Here is a 24647-nt window from a genome sequence, read left to right on the forward strand (position 1 = left end):
TTAGCATATAAGCTTTTTCAACTAGTCTCAGATTTTAAAACTTGTAATAAAGTGGAAACCCATTGGTTTTTCTATGCCCTTTTGAACTCTTATAATTGAGTTTCCATCATGTTTTATATTAAAGTGGCTAACACATGGCTACAAAAAAGAAGTATCTGGGTTCGATCTTAAGTCTCTGCCATGACTAGATTAAGTTTGTAACTTAGCCTCTTTGTGTTTTAGTTTCTTCCTCTAAACATGGTAATAATAATGCCTCTCATGATCACAAGGGTTGTGATGAGAATTAAATGGATTAGTATAAATAAAATGCATAGAATAAAGTGCATTGATCTGTTAACTGATGGTCTACTAACAATAGGAAATATTAACTATGGCAGTCTGTTTCATGTATTATTCTTTCTGCAGCTGTGGCGATTTCTAAAGCTTTAACTCATTTATGCCCGAGGTTGCAAAATTTTTTTGTGAAAAATCAGACCTTGGCAATGACCCTGAGCTGTAGGATATAAATAACTCCCACAAGCTTAGTGTTCCAACAATGGAACACTAGGCATAAATGAGTTAACGTATAAGTAAAAAGCTATTATTATCCCAGTATTTAGCTACCAGAACTGCTAGGGTGCTCTAGCTCTTCCATCAAATGGATATTACACATAATGCCACCTTTTGTGTATATCTGCTTAAGTTTCCAGACTCTCAAATATCATTCTTACCATAGCATTATAATTCCGTTCAATATATGAACATCTGCAACTTGCCTGAGAGAAAAGTCCAGATTCTAAACTTGGCTCACCCATTTATTAGGCTCTGTGATCTAGAGCAAACTGGTTAACATCTCCGTCTTAGTTTCCTAATTTGTAACGTTAGGGATAACACTACCTATACCTCAAGAGTTTATGTGAAAGTACCTAGCCTAGTTTCTAAGTTCCAGTATCTTTTGGCAAAATAAAAAAAAATTTCCATCACTTCCTCACAAAGACTGAACAAAGCTTAATGCACTTCTTCAGGGAACTGTATCACATACATTAGTTGTATTTTCACCTTTTAAATTCATCACAATGAATTAGGTTTAGGTATATGGGGAAATGCTATTGTATACTATGCAGAGGTAAATCTACAGTAGGCTCACCTAATACCTAACTTCAATCCCTGCCCTCTTGTTTTACTTTATCCTAAGTGTAATATTACTAAATATTAGCTAAACTATACAGTTTCCCAGACTCCCTATATTCAGGGGAAGGCATGGCACATGTAAACACAGCTCGGCTGCTATCCTGTCTCCTCTTCTGTGCTGTGAATACGGATGTCCTGACTAGATCTGCAGTGGTCATCACTTGACCATAAGTGAAAGGCTCAGAGAACCTTAGAGACTCCTGTCTGTCTGGCATCATTAAGCTGCCAACTCAGCGCTAGAAATCCACCATCTTTTCCTCTCGGATTTTTGTTTCTTGAAGCCAAAAAAAACTCCTAACCATCAAGAAGTCTTTTAAAAGAGTCAGTTCTATGAATCTGTGAAAGGCAGACAGATTCTATTTTACTATCACAAAATTTCCACCATAAAAAATTATGTTCTGTTGAAAATGTTATCAGTGAAAATGGAACTAACCTTAAAAGTACAGTTAATGAACATTTATACTTTTCTGATGAATATTTCACCTAAGATTTCACCTAAACAGAAACCATTTTGATAAAATATCAAATGGTAAAAAGTGACCAGAACTCTGGAAATAGGATCTATTAACTATGTCATCTTGTTTTGTATATTATTCTTCCTACAGCTTTGGCAATTTCTAAAGCTTAATTTACATGGCTGGAAAGGGAGAGCAGAATTGGGTATACTGACAGGGGTCAAAATGAGATTCAACTCTAGGAAGAGAATGGAAGACAGAGAAAAAGCCAGCATCTAGGGCCCATGATGGTAAAGAAGTAGGTAATAAAAACATAGTAATAGAAAGGAAAGAACAATGTAGAGATAAGGCTGGAACAGCTTAGAAATGGTCTTGAAAAGAGGAGAAGGTCTGGCAGTGTTCCCTCAAGTCTTTGAGATAAGGTAAAAAGCCACCAGACATGCTATTATATCCCATGGTATGCTGATAAATATTGCACAACTAGCTCTTCATGGGGGAAAGGCATTGATTTACAGTGTTTTCCTGTGCTCACAGTATAAATGCTCCCATCGTGGCTGGTTTCAAGCTACCAACTTGATACAACTGAACACAAAATTGCAAAGAGAAGCAGAAGGGTGCTGAGTTATATAGTATTGGTAGCATATAGATAGAGTAGCTGGAAAGAACTTCAAGAGCATAAATAGTAAAATGTGGTAAAATAATTACAAAAAGATTTGATATTACCTTTGTTTATAATACAATTCATTTCACTGTAAATGCATATACCTTAATTTTTAATAATGGCTGTGTTTAACAACTGTCCTACAAAATTTCACACTTGGCTCCAACTAATCACTGATGAATATTTATACACTTGGTCCTGCACCTGTTTACGTCTAACAGCTCCTGGTAATCAGTTTCCAGCAGCTTAGCAAGCATATGGCTCAACCCCTGACTCTAGGAGAACCAGGAAAGACGTAAAAGGAATGGACCATAATCTGGTTCTTTGATCTTCTTCTACCTTGGGGGAAACTCAAACTAAAAAGAAAACCTGGTTTGGCTTCAAAAGTAAGTGTATGCGCTGAACAATACTTTGGTGTAACTTAAAGGAAATATTAGATAAGAAACTACTGCGATAAAATAAGCCTGGAGCTTTGGACCCAGTAGAATTAACAAGAGAACCTAATCCTAACTATAGTCTCTTTGAGGCAATCAACAAAAACCTAAAAAGGAATTCAACATAATGATAATGTGCTTATCACTGACTTAAAAAACAATTCTCTTCTATTGGTTTATTTATTTAATTTATGGTTAGCAAAACTTTAGCACTGTTGGCATAGTGAACCATTTTTAAAATTAAGCCTAGTAGAAGCACTGCACACTCCTAAAGATATACCACAGATTGAGACCAGGAGCAGTGGCTCACGCCTGTAATCCCAGCACTTTGGGAGGTGGAGGTGGGTGGATCACCTGAGGTCGGCAGTTCCAGACCAGCCTGGCCAACATGGAGAAACCCTGTCTCCACTTAAAATACAAAAAAAAAAAAAAAAATTAGCTGGGTATGGTGGCACATGCCTGTAATCCCAGCTACTTGGGAGGCTGAGGCAGGAGAATTGCTTGAACCCGGGAGGCGGAGGTTGCGGTGAGCTGAGACTGTGCCATTGCACTTCAGCTTGGGCCACAAGAGTGAAATTCCGCCTCAAAAAAAAAAGAAAAAAGATATACCACAAATTTTTCAATTCTAATTATTTGGCCTCAGAGTGTTAAAATTCTTTTTCATTTTCTGACTACATCTTCCTACCCCCTCAAGTTTCTAGTGTCTCTATTCTGTAACAACAGAAGTTGAAACCGAGACATCCCATCTTCTTCATATTTCCCTCCTAAGGTGCTTATCCCCCCATTCCAGTTTCGTTTTTTCTTTTGGTTTGTTTTTTATCCAATATGGACCCTGTGGTTGAGCATTTGTTTTAAATCAGTACCCTTAATTTCCTTCCAATATTAACTTCCTGCCAAACCAATCCAGCAAACCACCACAACTAAATCAATATACTTCCATACTTGGATGTCTGTGTATTGCTGGAGAAAAACATCACATCACTAAGGAGATTTAAACCAATACAAATTCATAGTCTATTGTCTAGAAATGCTAATTATTTTCTCCTCACTCTCAAAACATGCTTAAAGAACCTAATCTTCTTTAGAGTCTCTGCCCAGTCTGACACTCATGGCCTGCCAATACCATCCCAGCACAGTTGATCAAACAGACCATAAATCAGTGAGTCAATTAGTTTGTCTGCTATGATTTTAGAACTAGGTCCAAATCTTCAATTAACTCCATTGAAGTGTTAGAATTAGGAAATATTTTTCCAAACAAAGAGGAGAAAAGACAATGAAACAACAGTTGCTACGTATCAAAGGAAGCAAAAACTGGAAATAAGTTCCTCAGGTCCTTACTTTCTAGTTCTGGTTCCATTTACTTATAGCCTAATAATTCTTGCGTTGGGCTCTTTGAGATATTCTTACTAAACCGCCACCCCCCACTCTCCTTGTATGTCCCCCAAAAGCACAACATTTCTTCTGGTTTATTTGCCTTATTTATACTTCCCCCCTTAAATGTCAACTCCTTAGTTTCCACTTAAATAAAAAATTACTCTTGCAGCTGGATACGCAGGCTTGAGAGTCAAAAACAAAGCTAAAGATCAGGATATAAACTTGAGAGCTGGGCATAAATATGGTTTTTAAAGTTGAGACAGTGAGTAAGATCACAAAGGACAAAGAGGATAGAGTAAGAAGTCCAACCCCAAACGTCAGAGGTCTAGTTGAGGAGGGCGTCCTGGCAAAGGAGACTGAGAAGAGGCTGTGTCAAGTCAGCTAAGAGAAAAAAAGTGTTTGGAAAGAGGAAATCGGTTACTAATGAGAGTTTAAGTAAGGAGTAGTAAAGTACCTATTTTTTTCATTAAGCCAAACAGAGACCATTAGTGATAAAAGAGAAGAATGAAAGGGTGAAGTCTTTAAGAATATATTGGTGATAGGTGAATATAATCACAGCTCTACAATCTACACTGGATAAGGAGGACAGTGAGGGCAGGAAGTAACTGATGGGCAAAAACTTGGAGGAACAACAAAATGATAATATTGAGCATAATACTGAGTACTGAATGTAATTGTTTATTGTACAGCAAGTAGCTGAAGAGATTAAATTTCTTTTCCTAGTTGCCACAATAAAATATCAAATAAGAAAAACTAGATTACAGTTGCTTTAAAGTTTTAATTAATTTGTAATACTTTTCATTCCTGGAAGGATTAAGGAGAGGACAGAGTAGGCATTGTAAGTGGAATGACACACAGATAAAAAGACATCAAAGTAGAAAAGAGCAACCTGTGTACTGAGGGGGAAATGATAGTTACATCTGGCAGAACATCCAGTTTATAAAACAGAGCAGTGCAAAATAAGACTGGTAAATGAGAATAAAGTTGGAGATCCTGGATGATCTTGTATGTCGCGACAAGGAGTTCTAAGTTCCTTCTGCAGGAAATAAAAGCAACAAATTCTGAGCAGAAGAAGGGAAGGAACAGGAGTGTTCTAAAAAGAAAACTATTAGCAATGTATATCTTTCAAGGTGTAAGGAAGAGAGGAAAATAAGAAGCAGGACACCACTTTAGGAATTTGCAAAAACAGGCTAGGAAAGAGAATAAAACCAACGTGTATGACAACAGCATGAGGAAGGAGAGTACATGAATATAAAAGACACAGAGGTAGAAAAGATGGACATAATCAACTGGAGTAGATGCGTGAACAGCATGAAGTCAAGAATGCTCCTGCAGTTTTCACTTCCACCTTAATTGAGGTATAGTTAACCCAAAGTAAACTGCACATATTTAAAATGTACATTTTGATAAAAACAACCATAAAATTATCACCACAATCAAGATTATGAATATATTCATCAACCCTAAAAGTTTCCTTGTATCTCTTTGTAATCCTTCCTTCCCCCTACTCTTTCATCCCTGCTCCTCAGTCAACTACTCATCTATATTTTAACACTATATATTACTTTCCATTTTCTATAGTTCTACATAAATAGATTTTTTTTTCATCTGCCTTCTTTCATGCAGCATATTTTTGAGGATCACTCATGTTGCTGTATTTATCAACCATCTATTCCTTTCATTGCTAAGTAATATTCAATTGTATGGACACTACCATTTATCTATTATTCTGCTGTTGACAGACATTAGGATTGTCACCAGTTTAAACTATTACATATAAAGCTGCTATGAACATTAATGTATGAGTTTCTAGATGGACACAGGCTTTTTTTTTCCTCTAGTTAGATCACGTAGCAAGTGTACAGTAATTCCTCCCTAAACGTCATTGACAGGTTCTTGGAAACTGTGGACCGATTTACTTTGTGCTATGGGGACTTAATTCTCATTTATATCAATTAGCCCATGATAAAATTGTTTCATTAGACAGTATGTCATTCTGCAACTTTAGCTGCAGTTTCCAAGAACCAACTGACAACATTAAGTGATGACTTACTGCGTGTTTAACTTAAGAAACTGCTAAACTGTTTTCAAATTAGTTGTGGCATCTTACATTCCCACCAGCACTGTATGAGAATTCCAATTTCTCCACATCCTTGCAATTTTAATAAGTATGAATCAATACCTCATTGTCGTTTTAACTTACATTTCTCTAACGACTACTGATGTTGACTGTCTATTTATATATTAATTTGCCATTCATATATCCTTTTGGTGATATCTGTTTCAATCTTTGCCTACTTTTTAAATTGAACTGTTTTCTTCTTCAATTTTGAGAGTTTTTGTTTTTTAAAAAATAGCATCTCAATATGTTACCCAGGCTGGCCTCAAATTCATGAGCTCAAGCAATCTTCCTGCCTCAGACACCCAAGTAGCAGGGACTACAGGCACATGCTACTGAGTGTGCCCAGGGAGACTTCTTTGTATGTTCTGATACAAGCCCTTTATCAGATATAATCACTGAAAGTATTTTCTCCCAGTCTATGGTTTGTCTTTTTGTACTCATAAATATGTCTTTCAAAGAGCAGAAGTTTTAAATTTTGATGGAATTAAATTATTTTTATGAATTATTCTTCTGATGTCACATTTAAGAAATCTTTGCCTAATCCAAAGCTACAAAAGTTTTCTGCTATGTTTTCTTCTTGAAGTTTTACAGTTTATAAACATTTATGAATATTATCCATTTTGAGTTAATCATGGTAATAGAAATAAAGTTTATTTGGGAGGCATAGGGATATCCAAGTGTTCCAGCGCCATTTGTAAAACAGACCATATCTCTCCACTGAATTGACTTTTGAACTTCGTAGAAAATCAGTTGTACATGTATATATTTTAGGACTCTATTCTTTCCCACTGTTCTACTCTCTTTCCACCAATACCACCCTCTCGATACTGTAGCTTTGTAGTAAATCTTCAGTTAGTGTTAGTTCTCCAACTTTGTTCTTTTCCAAATTTGTTTTGGCTATTATATTCCAGGTCCTTTGCATTTCCATTTGAATTGTTTAATCTGTTTGTAAATTTCTACACAAGAGCCTGCCTGGGATTTTGATTTAGATCAATTTGGGAAGAAATGTCATCTTAACAAATATACAGTCTTCCAACCCATAAACACAGTATATCTCTCCATTTATTTAGATCTTCTTTAATGTCTCTGAGCAATGTTCTGTACTTTTCAGTACACAGCTCTTTCACATCTTTCTTTCTCAGAAACAGTCCTAAGTATTTCATATTTTTAGTACTATTATATATGGGTTTTATTATATTTTCTGACTGAAGTCAATGCTGCAAGTCTGTGGATTACATTTAGGATAACAAGGTCTTCAAACAGTTGTCCCAAGTATTTCTGTTTAAAAATGTACTGTGTATTTTAAATACATAAATTATTTTCCTTTTATTTCTCCTTTATATCTGAAATTTGTGCTGACTTTTTGAAACTGTATATTAAGGTAGGTAGTTATATAATTTGTAAATTCCACTTTAGAATGACAAGAATTTTAGAAAATACTTGTCATAAAGAGGGGATGTAGGGTTTCATAAGATTAAGAACTACTGCTATGAGCCATTTTGTCAATAATTTCTATAAAATTGAGTGTTTAAGCATCAGTCGGTAAGACATATTCTGATGTTATAAATTAACAAAAGGCTATCAAGTAGGAAATTTATTTCTAACTATCAATAATATCTAAGGGCACTAAGCAAAAGTAGCAACAAATGAAACATAAATTAAGAAAATTTATATATTTCTATATTCCAAAAGGAAAAGAAATACAAAACTAAAAGTCATCATGCTTGTATTCTGATCCTGGCTATACCATGTACTTACTGTCTTTGTGAAATAGAAAAATTTATCTAAATTTCTTTGTCTCCAGATTTCTACCATTTTAAAATTATAGTTTAGAACCAAATGGTCCACTATCATCTTTCACTATAGAAAAATCTACGATTCATATACGTAAACAAGCAGAGCCACTATTATTCATTAAATTACTACCGTGACCTGTTCTTTGCCTAAAATGCCTAGGCTTCAATAGAAATTCTGTAATATACAGTGTAATGACAATAGGCTAGTTGTTTAACCCTTTATGCTTTAGTTTCTTCATCTAAAATGAGATCATTATAGTACCTTCATGGAGTTGAGGAATTAAAGGTTAGTGGCAAGTACTTTGAACACCACACTTAAGTAATCAAGAAATGTTAGCAATTTCTTTCATTTGCATTATCATATACTTCCCCTTCTCTTGAAATTATATCACATTACAGATGAAAATTTACAGTATGATTTCCCATTACTTAACTGGATAGTAAACATTTTGCTCTATTTGCTTTTGAGTAATGAAAAGATGCAGCTTTGGATTCTAGGGTATTATATGAATATGATAGTTTTTATATAAATAAGCAGAGAAATAAGCAAATCCATTAAACTACTATACAGGATAAGGTTTCTGAATATCTGCCTTTTGAGATAAAGATGATTTCTCTAAAACTAAGTTACTTGGAGCCACATTATACTCTTGAGGTAAATAAATACGTGTTGTCCAAGAATCACTTCCCTCATATTTATGCACGAAAACTCACATAATATTCGGGGATAACTATGAAAAATGAAACAGGTGATCCTCAATCATCTCATGGAGAACCAAGAGAACATGGGCTATATAAAATTCTGTTGCTTTCTAAATGGGATTCTAACCATTAGATTAACTGTGTCCCAAATAGGCTTTATGGAAGATTTTCTGAGGGGAGGGAAAAACAAAACACAATTTCTAAACTGTGTTTGATTGTTCCCTTTATCTGCACACAAAATAAACAGTAGGAGCGTAGGTCAGCAGTTCTCATGTTTTGTGCATAATCATCTGTAAAACTCATTAAAATTCAAACTGCTGACTCCTTCCTCTAAGATTCTGATGATCAATATGTATTTGTATCACATTTCTCAGGTCATTCAGATGCCAGTGGCTCCTAGATTAAAACTCTGAGAGACGCTGCACCTAACAAACAATTCTAAAATATATTACCATGTTATATTTGTGTAATGCCTTTTACCTAGAAAAACGGGCTCCCTGGGACATCACCTCACATTTCTAACAATCATTTACAGACAAAAACACAAATCTAATAATTATGCCAGTTAGTTTAAAAATAAAGAAAATAAGGAAGAGTTTTTATTTTTTCTTTCTGAAGTATATGATGAAACACCTCAGAAAACAAAGATAAAAGATTCAATATACTCCTTAGGTGACAAATAAAAAACACAGATTTCAGAATTTCAAATCACTGTAGTTAATATAATTTCACACTTCCTACTCCCAGAAGTTTAAGAAAAGAAAGAGAGTCACAGTATAATTTAAACACATGGATGAACTTATCCTTCTGTTCCCATGGCTAAATTATGGTCTGGGGTAGTACAATACTTGGAATAGAACTTGGCAAAATGCAGGTGACTGGCAGAGTTTACCTGCAGCACTCATGGACAAAAACACAGTCTCGTATCCTGCCCTACAACTACTGAAACAAAATTTAAAGGTTTAGGCCCTGGGATTTGATGTTTTAACATAGCCTCCTTTAAAGACGAAACTTTAAACATTAAAGTTTAAGAGTCAGTGGCAAAGGGAGAATCAAAAGAATCACTGGCAACAAAATGAAGAGAGCAGAATTGCACCCTTCAGTATATTTGGTAAACACTATTCCTCAAACTAACTTTATTTGTTGGACCTATTAGAATGGAAATTTTTTTAAAAACTAGCAGTTATCAAATGCTGGTGAAGATGTAGAACAGCAGAAACTCTTATTCACTGCTAGTAAGAATGCAAAATGGTACAGGCACTTTGGCAGACAGTGCTGTGGCTTCTCACCAAATTCAGCATACTCTTACCATATGACACAGCAATGATATTCCTTGATACCCAAAAGACTTGAAAACTTATGTCCACACAAAAACCTGCACACAGATGCTTATAACAGTTTCATTCATAACTGCTAAAAACATGAAAGCGACTGAGAGGTCCTTCAATACTTGAATATAAAAACAGACTGTGGCACATCCATGACACCAAATATTAGATAGTGATTTCAAAAAGAAGCTATCAAGCCAAAGAAAGACATGGAGGAACCTTAAATGAATATTACTAAGTAAAATAAGCCAGTCTGAAAAGGCTACATACTGTATGATTCCAACAATAGGGATATTTTGGAAAAGACAAGACTATGAAGACAGTAAAAGATCACAGGCTGTGAAGAGTTCAGCAGGAAAGAAGGATGAATAGGAGAAGCACAGAACATTTTTAGGGCAATAAAACTATTAAGTATGAAACTTTTATGGTGGATACATGCTACCATGCGTTTGTTAAAACCAAAGCATGCACAACACCAAGAGTGAACTCTAATATAAACAATGGACTTTAGTTAATAATAGTGTATCAATATTGGTTCATTAATTATAACAAAAAGCAAGCCTCAAAATTGTTTCAACAGTTGCAAGGTATGATTTAAGACTGTATTTTTATCTGTGTGATTCTGACCCTGGTGCTCCTTAGACTACTCTTCTAGAAATTGTGTTTAGTCAGTGCTGTAGGTAAACTAAGCTTATCAGCTTGGTAAAGATCAGCATTTTGCTGATTCTATTCAATGTATTGCAAAGCAAATGTGAATAACAGGGGAAAGTATGGGGAGGGGAACAGGCAGAGGTATTACATGAAACTCTGAACTATCTGCTCAATTATTCTATAAATCTGTAACTATACAAAAATCAAGTCTATTGATTATTTGTTTTATTTTTGACAAAGTCTAGCTCTTGGCTCACTGCAACCTTCACCTCCCAGGCTCAGGTGGTCCTCCTGCCTCAGTCTCCCAAGCATCTTAGACTAACAGACATGCACTATTGCACCTAAGTAATTTTTATATTTTTAGTAGAGATGAGGTTTTGCCATGTTTCCCAGGCTGCTCTCAAACTCCTGGGCTCAAGCAGTCTTCCCACTTTGGCCTCCCAAAGTGCTAGGATTACAGGTGTGAAGAGCTACACCCAGCCCTATTTTGAAAATAATATTAAAGTCACAATACAGCAACTACCTAGCACCAGTTCACAACAATATTAAGGAAGGACCTCTGCACTGAGACTTGTGCTCTGTCATGCCCTAACAGCTGGCCAGAAGATCTCTCTCTCTCTCTCACACACACACACACAGGACCTTGACAAAAGAAAAGTGGAGTCCAGATAATATGCCATGAACACATTGAGCTGAGCAGAGCTGCCAGTGCAGACATACTGAGCCTGAGTATCAACAACGTGCTTCAGAAAGCTTTGCAGCAGTGCTCAAGAGGGTGACACCTCAGCTGACTCAGCCTCCATTGTAGCAAGAAGTAGTCCACATCCTTGCTCCTCTTCCCTTTCTTCCCTGAGAGAGGTCTGAACTAAATCATCTCAATCCCTAGAAAAACCACTGGTGATACCAACACCAAGACGAGGCCCTTGTTTCCTTTACAATGCTAGGAAGACACTGCCACCTCTGTGAAGCACAGCCTCCTCTGTGTTCTGCAGACAGAGCCCAGTTTACAGGGTTCACATGTAACCAGAGTCAGGTGAGCTGGCTGACCAACATGTATGCTGTTCCCTGCCTGGCCTGTGCACCTGCACCTACTGACAGAAGCATCAGAGTGTCACCTGGACATACTCTCAACAGAAGACACGTGCAACAGTGTGCTCCAGTGTTACCTCCTCTAGAAAGCCCTCCTGCACCTTCCAGGGAGTCCTGGTGAGCTCTGAACTTCCCCACTCATCAGAGAGAGCCCAAGGAGAGTACTGAGGTCTGCTAGTCCTCCATGTCCTGCCTGCCTTTGGCCTGGGGACCAGCCTGGCTCAAGAAGGGACCTGTTCCCCAGTAAGTCTATGTAAGAGAATACCTGAAGTGCCTTCAGGCCAGCCCTAAAGAGGGCCCAACCGACCTCTCCAAGACTGGCTGACATCTATTATGGGCTAAAAATTGTGCCCTTCCCCCCAAAAAGTCATAATGTTGAATTCCTAACCCCCAGGAACTCATGATGTGACTACAGTGATCTGATCCCTTGGCATATCTCATATAGCCAAATCCACACATACTTAAATCCCACATCATACTCCAAATGTGTGTCCTCCATATGAGAGTTTCGCATCCCACAAATATTGTATTTTCAATAGTGTTTGGTTAAAAAAAAATCGTGTATAAGTGGATCCACAAAGGTCAAACACGTGTTGTTCAAGGATCAATTACGTATTTAGAGATGGGAACTTTTAATTAGGTAATTAGGTTACATGAGGTGGCCCCTAATCTAGTCTGACTGATGTCCTTACAAGAAGAGGAGATTAGGACACCGACAAACACAAAGAGGAAAGGCTGTGTAAGGACACAGCAAGAAGGTGACCATCTGCAAGCCAAGGAGAGAAGCCTTTTGAAAAAAACCAAACCTTCTGGCACCTTGACTTCTAGCTTCCAGAACTGTAGGAAAATATATTTGTTATTAGTTTGTAAGCCACCCAGTCTGGGGTATTTCGTTATGGTAGCCCTAGCAAACAAACACAGTACCTAACAGACCAATTAAGGAATGAATAAACTCTAGAAACAGCTCCCACTGACAGAAGTATCAGTGGGTCATCTGTTATGCCCAATAACAGAAAAAAAATACACACATACATACACACACACCATATATATATATACACACACACACATATATAACATATATACACACACACATATATATAACATATATATGTATATGCATATGATTATTTGCCTTCTGAAATTATATCCCCATCCACATCAGAATATATGAAGTACCAGGAATTCAGACATAATTTACATTAGAGAAATTTTAAAATCTAGATATTATCCTTCTAAAAGGAATCATGAAAAATGTCCTTATAAAGAACATGTCTCTCTATTAACTTTAGACTGTTGGCTGGCTTTTTAAAATATATATATGCGTGTATATATATATGTGTGTGTATATATATATGTGTACATATATGTATGTATGAATGTTATACATATATGAACATATATATGATATATAAACACATATATGAAAGTTAGTAGTAACATCAAGACCAAAACATAACTGTTATTTTAAAGCCAAATTTGTCTTTTGATCATCTTTGAGACCCTTAAGTCTATTGTTCATTTCCACTGACATGAAGAACTGACCCCTTAATATGACAAAGATAACTGTAGTCTTCTATTTAGTTTTATATTTAATCAAAAGCACTTATTATTCACAGCTGGTAAGAAATGAGAGCACAGATGGAAGAGGATCCCAATAGCACAAACAAGAAGAATTGTGGGGTAATGTGATAGTATTTTTCTGGTCTTAATCACCAAATTAAATTACTATGGACGCTTTCATAATAGAGAAAGGAATAGATAAAATTAAACTTGGAAAAAAACAGAATTCTTGAAATTTAAAAATTAACACATTGATCAAAAAGTATACCTCAGGCCTGGTCTAAGTACATTCTATTTTTATTCTCACATATTTAATCTTCAAATAACCATGTGAGGCAAACAACATTCCTATAATCCCCATTTAACAAATGAGGAAACTGAGAAACAAAGAGTTAACTAATTTGCCTGAGATAACACAGGATTAAAACACAGACACTCTTATTCAGCATCTTATACTGCTTGAAATGGTATTATTAAGTTTTTATAAAATATATTTTATAAAAACTGAATAATTCATTTTTATTTAATATGTAGTTAGAGCTCAAAGTATTTATACAATGGTTATCAAAGTTCTAACAATATAGCATGAGCATTTTATTTATGTAGCATTTAGTACACTTGTATATAAGTAGAACACAAAAAGCCACAGGCTATACAGTAAGGATACAATTTTAAGGCATTTTCAAAGACTCCTCTATAGTTTTAAGAGATAAAAGAAAATCCATCTATCGTATAAAAATTAGTTGCTAAGTCAGTCTAAGAGATGTCATTCAGGTCTCAAACTCTTTAGCCATAAAGTAGTTCCTCCTTATCTGCAGGAAATATGTTGTAAGATCCCTCAGTGGATGCCTGAAATCACAGATAATACCAAACCCTACTTACGGGATGGTTTTTCCTATACATGCATACATATGATAAAGTTTAATTAATTTATAAATTAGGCACAGTAAGAGATTCATAACAATAACCAATAATTGAGTAAAACAATTAAGTCAAATAAGGGTTACTTGAACACAGGACCTCAATACCTCAACAGTCAACCTGATAACTGAGAGGGACACTGAATGACTAATGGGCCAGGTGGCATCTACAGTGTGGATATGCTAGACAAAGAGATGATTCACGTTCTAGGTGGGACAGGGAGAGATTTTATCACACTACTCAGAACAGTATGCAGTTTAAAACTTGTGAATTATTTATTTCTGGAATTTTCCATTTAATGTTTTTGAAACTTGGTTAATCTCAGGTCACTGAAAACATGGAAATGGAAACCACAGATAAAAGGACTACTGAATATGAAAAAGAAATGAGATTGCTTTAGATTCTGTTGTTGTTCTGTAATTAAAACTAAGTTTACATAACAGTTACAATGTCTTTTTATAGAAAAATATTAATGAAACTGACTTAACTCCAGAGAGGAAATATACGTGAATCATGATTAAAAACCCGTATTAAAAGCAAGGTTGCTCCACAGGCCTTATAACCTAAACGATACCACCATTTAAAGAAAAAGGAGATAAGAAACAACCACAACAGTAATTAGAAAAGGGAATCTAAATTGATTATCATTATCATCTGCATTTTCTGTTGTTGCTGACAAAATTTCTGATGACAAAGTCCATTATCAGTCAGTACTTATTATAAACAAAAGTATTACTAAAACATAAAGAAAATTTTTCTTTGAATTTTCCCACGCCTAATTTGTTGTTGCCTACCTGGAATCCATGCTTGCCTCTCCACCATGTGCTTAACACTTTCGGGGGCATGTCAATAACAGAAACAATGTCTCCCACCTAGGAGAATCAAAATTTTAAGCAAAATGGTTTTAGTTAAATTTTAAACCAATTGTTATACCTACAATTTAAATCTGAACTGTACAAAAAGGTAAAGTGCTATTTATGCTCTAGCCAATAATTTCTTTAAAAAAGTACCACTTGTTTTTAAAAATAATTTAATTATCTTTAGATTTAAGGAGAGGTCTACAAAAAGTTAAGCAGCACAAAGATTGTGATCCAGCTAACACATGTGCAGTAACTTCACAAAGCTAGACTGATAGCATAAGATTTTTAAATGGTAGGCATCACACCATTACCATCATTTCTGTTAAACTACTGTTACTGCTGTCACTGAGGTGATCAGATTCACTTACAAAAGATAGTTTTAAATATTCATATTTAGAAAAAATAGTAGCTTCCCTTAATATTACATTTAGTGAGTGCTTACCATGTGCCAGGCACTGTATTGAGCTCTTGACATATCTTATTTAATCATATAGAAAAGGGCTTAAGATGGATTATTCTTAGTAAATGTAAAATTTGATGACAACTATACTTCTTTCAAAAGATAGTAAAATACAATTATCTCCACCAAGGAGCTAATTTTCTTCACTGTAAAACTAGTGGGTTTATAGAAACTCATATAAAATCATAAATATAAAAAGTACACTGGTTTTTAATAATATATTCAACAGAAGTTATAGTCTTCAATCAAAAGAAGTGCTGATATCTATAATAAAACATAGTCAAGAACTTCAGAATAACGTTACTAACATACACTATAATGCTTTAGGAATTTTTCTTTTGTATATTCACAATGAATCTTTCAAATCATATAAAAGCCACTTTTGCAAAGCCATATTTGCTAACATCATCATTCTAAGACCTACATTTCTTTCTGTACAGAGCCTAAAAGTCTGAAAACAGTTCATATTCCAAGCAGTAAAAAGTTATACTGTTATTTCTTAAATTTAATAACTGTCAGCATTTTTTCTCTCATCAGCCAATACATATTTTTAAAGGAAAAAATTTAATTCCCCTCCTTTTATACCTGATAGTAAAATATGTTCATTTCACCTTTTATCTGTTCTTTAACTCAATCTTTCAACAATATGTTAAAAAAAAAAAAGGTATCATTGGGTATTGTTTTAGGTACAAAAACGCAAAAACAAAAGACAGACTTTGCTTTCAAAAAGCTCAGAGACAAACAGAACAATCATGATTAAACCTAATAAGTGATATGTCAGCGATAAGCTATGAGTACAGTTCAGAATGGCATTCAATTCAGGTTTCTGGGGGTATGTATTTGCATGGAGTGAGGGAAGAGAGATCAAGAATAACTTCCAAGAAAAAACAGGAGATAACCTCAGTTTTCAAGGATGAGTACTATCACTTAAACAAAACTAGAAGATATTACAGGCTGAAAGATAAAGGACTATGGAAAAACCTGGTGCTTTTCATTTTTTTTTAATTAAGGAAATGATTAAGAACAGTCAAAGATGAGGCCAGAAAGGTAGCAGGAACCAAATAACAAACAACTTCTTAGCTATTTACCTCTAAGGTCAATTCATCAGGGGCCCGGGCAGTGTACCTCTTGATAACATGGGCAGCACCAACAGCAGGAGTGTTGATGGATGACTCCTCATGAACCAAAAGGTGATTTCCCTTATTATCAATCTATCACAAAGAAAATGTACTATAAGATAAAGACACGGACTTGAATGCTTCTTTGACTATCTATATAAGAAATTCATTTTAATTTAGAGATACAATAACCCAAGAGTCTTAAAAAAAAAAACCTACCATTTACTGGGTAGTCAAAATATGCTAGTCATTGTGCTGTGCATATAACATATATGGTTTAATTTAATCCTCATAACTCTAAAAAATACTTATTATTTAAAGGTGAAGATGCTAAAGATGAAAGAAGCTATGTATTTTATAAGAGATTCAATACTTTTTCCAAGATCTCAATGCAGGTTGGCCCATAGTTCCACATTCTTTCCACTTTCCATCTTGCATTCCCAATTTCCAGTGGAAGGAGAAAACAATATAACTCTACATATGCACATTTAGAATAAATATATAATCTATTTACTAAAAAATGCTTCACTCAATACTTACTCTTAAGTAGAACCCTTTAAAAGGTTCATAAATAACTGAAAAATATTTTCAATTACTAAGTCAACTAAAAAAATGTACACTTTGCTGAATATCATTGAGATTTACAAGAAATATTAAGATTAGTTTCGAAGATTATCAAATAAAGATTTGAGATGAAAAAATATTTCCTGTATCTCGTATCTATCTATCCTCCGAGATGATGAGAATATACTCCATTTCTTTGATTTCTGAAGTTCAATAGATATCAAAATTAAGTTAATATCAAATTTCTTAAGTAGATAATTTAAATATACATTTTTCACAAAAAGTGAATTAGGAAATATACCTCCATCCAGGTAAGGGCGGGCCCACAGTTGATCTTGTTGCCAGCAATAGCTGAAAGGCGTGACAGGTAAGCCATAAGCATCTGAGTGACCGACTGAAAAGAAAAAGAGTCAGTGTAACTCTGAGGAAAGATACTATGCTCTCTTACAGAGAAAATTGATGGTTTCTAGAAGAAAAAAATCTATAGATCTTTAGGCCTTTTGATAGTTACAGAAGACTCTTCACTGAAAACCAGTGGCACAATGCACACTTACATAGCAACTCAGCCTCTGTCTTCTGCAGAGCTTCAACTTCTAGCCCCTTATCATCACCAATCATACTATTCCATGGTTTCTAATTTTATGAATTTCTATTTTTGTACTGAAAATGCAAAAAGATAACTATAGGAGATCCATATTTGGCTTTTCTGCCTAGACTTCCCCTACTACTTGGAAACATTTGTCCCGAAGTCCCACTGTAATCTTCCATGTACATGGCTGTGGCAGGGGCAGCCATGTTCATACGTGATCCTACAGTTTTCCCCTACTACTCAAAAACCCTTTCCCCAAGGCCAACTGTAATCTTCCATACCACGGCTGTGGCAGGAGCAGCCATGTTCATATGTGATCCTACACCACGGTTCAGCTGATTGGTTCAGGAATGTGCCCTCTTATTACTTGGACCCATCAAAAGTTAATCTAGGAATTAGGAATTGTGACACAGATTCTAGCTCAATCTGGCTGCTCTCTTAAAAGGGGATAAGAAATCTGAGACCTCTTAGTAGTTAGGATAATCTGAGAGAAAAAAATGAAACAGAAAAAAATAAAGCAGAAATGAGAAATGCAGATAAAGGGACTTCCAGATTTTCTATGGTACAAAGAGATCCAGGTTTTAAGACACTTCTGAGACCCTGCTGCAGTGTCCGTGTATGTTAGCACTTAATGAATCCAATGAATATCAAAACATTGCTTTATTTAGATCAGGGGCTGGGGAGGTTTATGCCAATTTTTAATTATTTCCTTGCATCCACTCTCTCCTCCTATAAATCCCATCAGCAGAAACTTCTCTGAACTTATTCTCCATGACTCCCAACTGTTCCTCACAACGTTTTATCCGTCTGTCCCTTCCAGGGGTTGTATGCTTATAAATGACTTGGCTTGATCATCCAACTCTCTCTTCAGCTGGGTACATTCTGTATGGAGTATAGTTTACTATTATTAAAATTAATTTAAGTGATCATATATTCATTTATGACATCTCTGATTTCATTTTATTTAAATTCATTTCATGGATGTGACAGCTTCACTTTCTCTCAGAGGATAGTAATCATCCTTCAAAAAGCCTTCTGTTTGCTCCTCTAGGTTATTCTGTTTATTCAGTTTCTATGTTTAAAATTTCTAGTTTCCTTGTGTTTTGCAGTCCTGTTTCACTTACATGTTTAGGTTATATTTACTCTCCCCCATAAATCTTAACCCATCTACTTTTAAAGATTCCTCACAACTTTTGATTCCCTGATGGTATTTTTGGTTTAATGATGTTATAAAGAATCTCTTCTGCTTAAACATGTTTGGAAATTTTTTATGTTTTTACTAGATATTTTTTGCAGGAGTGGCGGTACATGCATACATACAGAATATTGTCATAAACTACTCAAACAACATTGTTTTAATATTAATTTCTTTGATCATGAAAGGCAACGTTTTTCCATATTTTTGTTTCCACATTTTATATGCTCTCTGTAGAATGATTTGCTCATATATATTGGTTGTTTATATATTATGTTATGAGTTGTTTTCCATTATGAAATCATACACTGAACCTACTCTAATTCTAAACATTATATTTAGCATTACTACCTTTTCAGTTATGAAAAAGGCAAGTAGACCCAGTAATCATCCTGAGTGTTCAATATAAGCTTTTGTTTACTATACAGACAAAAATTTCTGCAAACTCATATACAGTGATTACCCCTGTACTAAATGTACTAAAGTACTAAACACTTACCTCTGGACTGTCCTTTAGGGTGTCAGAACGGGGAAGCTCTGAGAGCTGGGAAAATCTTCGGTCATAAATACACAGATGAAGATGTTTATCAAGTACCCGAAAATCTTCATAACTTCTTTTAACAATCCAACTTTTTCCCTATTGGTAGAAAAAAGAAACTCCTATAATTCATCTCTATTGGGAAATACTTATGAATCAGGCCTTATTCTACAACGTTATTTTATTCATGAGAATTTATATTTTCAAATGAGAAGTTTCTATTAACTTGATAGCTAACAGCTAAAACTGCGAAACACTCTAATGAGTTATATTACATTAAAGGGCCAATAATTGAAAATAAGATAGAACTCTCTACCAACCCTCTTCCTACTGCTGGTCAAAATCTACTGCATCTCTTTCAGAATAATAACTGCTAAATGTTTAAGAGAACATGTGACCTTAAATCTACCAAAAAGAAAAAACCATAAAACAACTTTGGGTAGGAGAATATTAACTAAAATTAAAGAAAAATAAAATCAGGTTTTGATTTGTTACTACAAACATTTTCTGTGACTGAGATTGGAAATACAGTCAAAAACCAAAACTACTGAAGTCTTCCTCTATAAGCATTTGATATGCATAGAGCATCTAGAATCCTCAGCTCTCCCTGCCTCTCAGGCCTTCTTCCCTTTTTTGTCCAAACGCACAAGCTCATTTTTTTAAAATCACACTCATAAAGAATATTTATTACATACTATCTTCTAATCTTCTCTCGAATCTATCACTTCCTTTTCAGTCCTATTGCCCAAGCTTCAGTAAAGAGCCTTTCTTACCTGAAATATTGCTAATAAGCCTTGCCTTTAAACTCCTCCCCTGAATCCCTAACTACAAAATACAGAGTTTATCAGCTCACACAGCAACAAAAACAACAAGTCCTTCAAAAGCTCCTGTGGTGAGTAATGATGAGCACATCAGGACTGTATAGCATAAAGTTTTGCAATTTAATCTAATTTTATGTAGAGCCTTTTGGCTCATAAAAATCCAGAGGGTCTGAAAGAAAAAGCCTTTAGAGTAATCAGTTCCTCCATCTGCCCCAGACAACTGGAACAGAAACAGAGGGTATTACCTCATGAGAGGGTGCTGATTTATAATTACAGGTGAATCAAAAACTAACATGATAAACTTGTATAATCCCACTTTGGACTATAATCCTCCATTACATAGACAAAAAGCCATTACTAGCTCTCTCTTTCAGAGGGTTGTAAGAAAGAAATAGTAGATGTGGCTGAGACTTCTCCCCTTGACCTTGGCAGAAAGGCAGAGAAGCAACATGACTGAGACTTGAAGAACAGTCTTCAAGTCTAAGAGATGCTAATTCACTAAGTCTGGAATGGGATCCAGTTAGTTCTGAGGATCAACCTGAATTGAGAGATACTGGTCTACAAGATTAAACCCAAACTATCTCCACATATCACAGCTTTCGTCATCTGGGCCCTGTCTGAATTTCCAGACTGATCTCACTGGCTACTCCTCCATTCCCTTTCTTGGCATCCAGTTATGCTGAATGATTTGCATGAGTTGAATGTTCCTTTCCTTGCCTTCATGATTTTTTAAGTGCTTTCTGTTCTTCCTGTCATGTAAGCTCTTTCTTTGTGCTTTGCTCAAGCAAACTCCTTTATTTTCTCAGTTCTACCACTACCTTCTGCCCAAAGCTTTCCTGGGAATTGCCAAGTTATGATGTACAAGTATCATCAACTTTATTTCAAATTGGCCAAACTGGTCTCCAAAGTGATAACACCAATTTATTCACCCAACAGTGGTATATGAGTTCCCACTGCTCCCAAATCCTTGCCAATTTTTGGCATCATCGGAATTTATATTACTGCTAACAAGATAGAGATGAAATGGTATCTTCTTTTCATTTGCATTCCCTTGATTAGGAGTGAAGCTTAGCATGTTTTCATGTATTATTAAGATTTTTTTTTTGTATGAATTGCCTATTACTACCAAAACCCTGTTCATTTTCTCTATTACAATGACTTTTATGTATTGACTTCTACAAGATTTTTGTTTGTTAATACACTGGAAAAATCATCTTTATAATTGACAAGTATTGTTAAATATTTGATCCAAGTCTGAGATTGTCCCCTCAATTCACAGTATCTCATCAAAAAGAAGGAACATAAAATTTTATTTCCTTCATTATGAAAATAATCACAGATTAGGTAGTTTGCTGAAATTTTCACATAGGTATGTTAAAGAACAAGTATGAAAATAAGTATCCAATGAAATAATTTAAATTTTCACCTGAACAAGAAGGTCTTACAGCCATCACCCATAGTATTTTTAATTTATCCATTGTATCTTCTGATCTGGGTATGGCCTACAGTGTTTTTAAAAACTGTATTTGAAAACATTTAGAAATAGCACAGCCAGCTCAAATTTGCCAATGTCATTACCACACCTTAACTAACATTAACCGTATATATGTTGAATATATTTAGATATACCAACTCCTGAAATAAATACACAGCTAAAAGCTTTGCTCTAGGACCAGAATATCCCAATTGTGAAACCTGGTTATTTAAGAATTAAATCAAATAAATCTATGTAAAGTGCTTAGTAGTAGGCAGATAGAAATAGCTTAATACATGCTAGCTGGAATAACATTTTCCCCTTGTCTTACATAATAGATTTATTGAGCTCCATGAGTGTGAAACAGAGGGAAGAGAGAAGAAAAAAAAGAAAGAATGAGAATAGCAACCAGTAATTAGGAATGCAGGATCTGAATTTATACTACCCTAGGCTACATGCTAGTCACTTGGCCTTAGGTAACTATTCCACAGTTTCCTCATCTGTAAAATGGGGAAGCTAATAGTACTTGTGGTTGTCAGAAGAATAAGTGAAATAATCCATGTAAGGTGTTTAACAAGCCTCCCTAGAAACAATTCCTTAATTATTAACTATCTCTACTGGTATTTTTCTCACTATTAAAGCTGTCTGGAATAAAAATAACTTTTGCATGCTATATTGCTCATATATCTATCACGCATGGAGTGTAGCAGGTAAATATTAGTTTGGTTAAATTGTTAACATGCCCAGACACTAGAACAATGCCTCCACTAATAAAGACTGATTGTGAAAAAGGTGTTTACACTTCCAAACTGATAGATTTGGGAGTTGTAAGATCACAATACAATAATTGATAACATGATTATAAATAACACATTTGTATTGAAGTCTATGTTGCAATGTCTTATACTTTCTTAGCACTAATTTCTAAAAATGTGTCATTAGCAAAAGCTAGGTAAGGGTAAATGGGATATTTCTGTACGATTTTTATAGCTTTTATATGAATCTACAATCATTATAAAATGAAAAGTTAAAATAAACACATACAAAATTCCTAAAAATGGACAGGTTGTACCAATTTTTACTGCTTGGACCTATTTCTATGCATCCTCATCAATACTAAAAATAATGACTTAGAAAAATTTCCAGTGGGTGAAAACTAGTATCTTCCCTTAGTTTGCCTTTTATTGACTTAATGAAGCTAGACACAACTTGATATGTCTTGGTCACTTTTATTTCTTCTTTTATAAAAAATATATTCACATTTTTGCCAATCTTTCTACTGAGTATATTGCATCCTACTATAACATATAACTTATCAAACTACAATTGTATGTTTAATCAAATTATCTGATGAAACTATTAGCCTTTTGAGAGCTATAACCTACTTAACCCTTTGAAAGCTGTAACACTCAGTGAGTTACAGTCAAGAAAATTCCTTGAATGTACATTGATGTTATTTATCAAATGGTTTATATTACACTACAATATTGAACTTTCTGCTTAAAAGAAGTCAAAAAGAAATCAGTCTTAAATGGGAGTATATCAAACTAAAAAGCTTCTGCACAGCAAATAAAATGATTATCAAAGCAAAGAAAAACCCCACAGATAGGGAAAAAAATACATCTTATAAAGGGTTAATATCCAAAATATATTTTCAAAATTCAAAGAACCCTACAGAAAATAAATAAATAAATAACCTAATGGGCAAAAGCACTGAACAGACATTTATCTAAAGATGACATACAACAGATACTACAAAAAAAAATGCTCAATATCACTAGCCATCAGGGAAGTGCAAATTAACACCACAATGAGATATCATCGTGCATCTGTCAGAATGGCTATTATCAAAAAGACAAAAGATGGTAAGTGTGGCAAAGCTGTAGAGAAAAGGGAACAAAGGAACCTGCATATACTTTCGTTGGAAATATAAATTGGTACCGCCATTTTGGAAAACTATATGGAGAGTCCTCAAAAAACTAATAATAGAATAACCATATGACTCAGCAATCCCACATCTGGATATATAGTCTAAGGATTTGAAATCAATATGTCAAAAAGGTATCTGACTCATTGGTTCACTGCAGCCTTATTTACAATAGCCAAGTTATACAATCAACTTAAGTGGCCATCAATGGATGAGTAAATAAAAACAAATATGGTATACATACACAATGGAATAGTATTTAGCCTTAAAGAAAATTCTGTCATTTGCAACAACATTGATAAATCTGGAGGATATTATGGGCACTAAAATTAGCCTAGCAAAAAAAGACAAATACCACATGTTCTCACATGTGGAATCTAAATCAACTGAACTCATAGAAGCATAGTTGAATGGTGGTTACCAGAGGCTAAAGGATGGAGAAAGTGAAAAGATGTTGGTCAAAGGGTACAAAGTTGTAGCTAGGATGAATAAGTAATAAGTATTTAAGGTGGAGAAAATAAATAACTTCAGAATGTGAGTCACTAAAAAAAGAAATTTGTTGGTCTTATTTGCTTGAGGCATTCTTCCCATAGAGGTATTTAAGATAATATTTTTAAAAGACGCATTAAAATATATTGTTGGCCGGGCGCAGTGGCTCACACCTGTAATCCCAGCACTTTGGGAGGCCGAGGCAGGTGGATCACGAGGTCAAGAGATCGAGACCATCCTGGTCAACATGGTGAAACCCTGTCTCTACTAAAAATACAAAAAAATTAGCTGGGCACGGTGGCGCGTGCCTGCAATCCCAGCTACTCAGGAGGCTGAGGCGGGAGAA

The 24647-nt window shown here is 34.9% G+C and overlaps 1 protein-coding gene across 4 annotated transcripts in view; it reads right to left on the reverse strand.

The window, feature by feature from the left end:
- Positions 1–24647, reverse strand: part of ARHGAP32 (Rho GTPase activating protein 32) — a 202262-nt gene that overhangs the window by 87585 nt on the left and 90030 nt on the right. For 3 of the 4 annotated variants that reach the window (XM_012470116.3, XM_012470115.3, XM_012470117.3), the window contains 4 exons: positions 19552–19689; positions 17570–17662; positions 16675–16797; positions 15061–15138 (listed from right to left, as the gene is read on the reverse strand). In XM_012470116.3, the coding sequence (XP_012325539.1) occupies positions 15061–15138; positions 16675–16797; positions 17570–17662; positions 19552–19689 (432 nt within the window). Of the gene's footprint in view, positions 1–15060; positions 15139–16674; positions 16798–17569; positions 17663–19551; positions 19690–24647 lie in introns of those variants that run through there. The other variant, XM_064375580.1, reaches the window with a different exon arrangement.

Source organism: Aotus nancymaae, unplaced genomic scaffold (assembly GCF_030222135.1).
Source record: "Aotus nancymaae isolate 86718 unplaced genomic scaffold, 86718_ANA_hifiasm-v0.15.2.pri h1tg000012l, whole genome shotgun sequence".
Taxonomy (NCBI): domain Eukaryota; kingdom Metazoa; phylum Chordata; class Mammalia; order Primates; family Aotidae; genus Aotus; species Aotus nancymaae.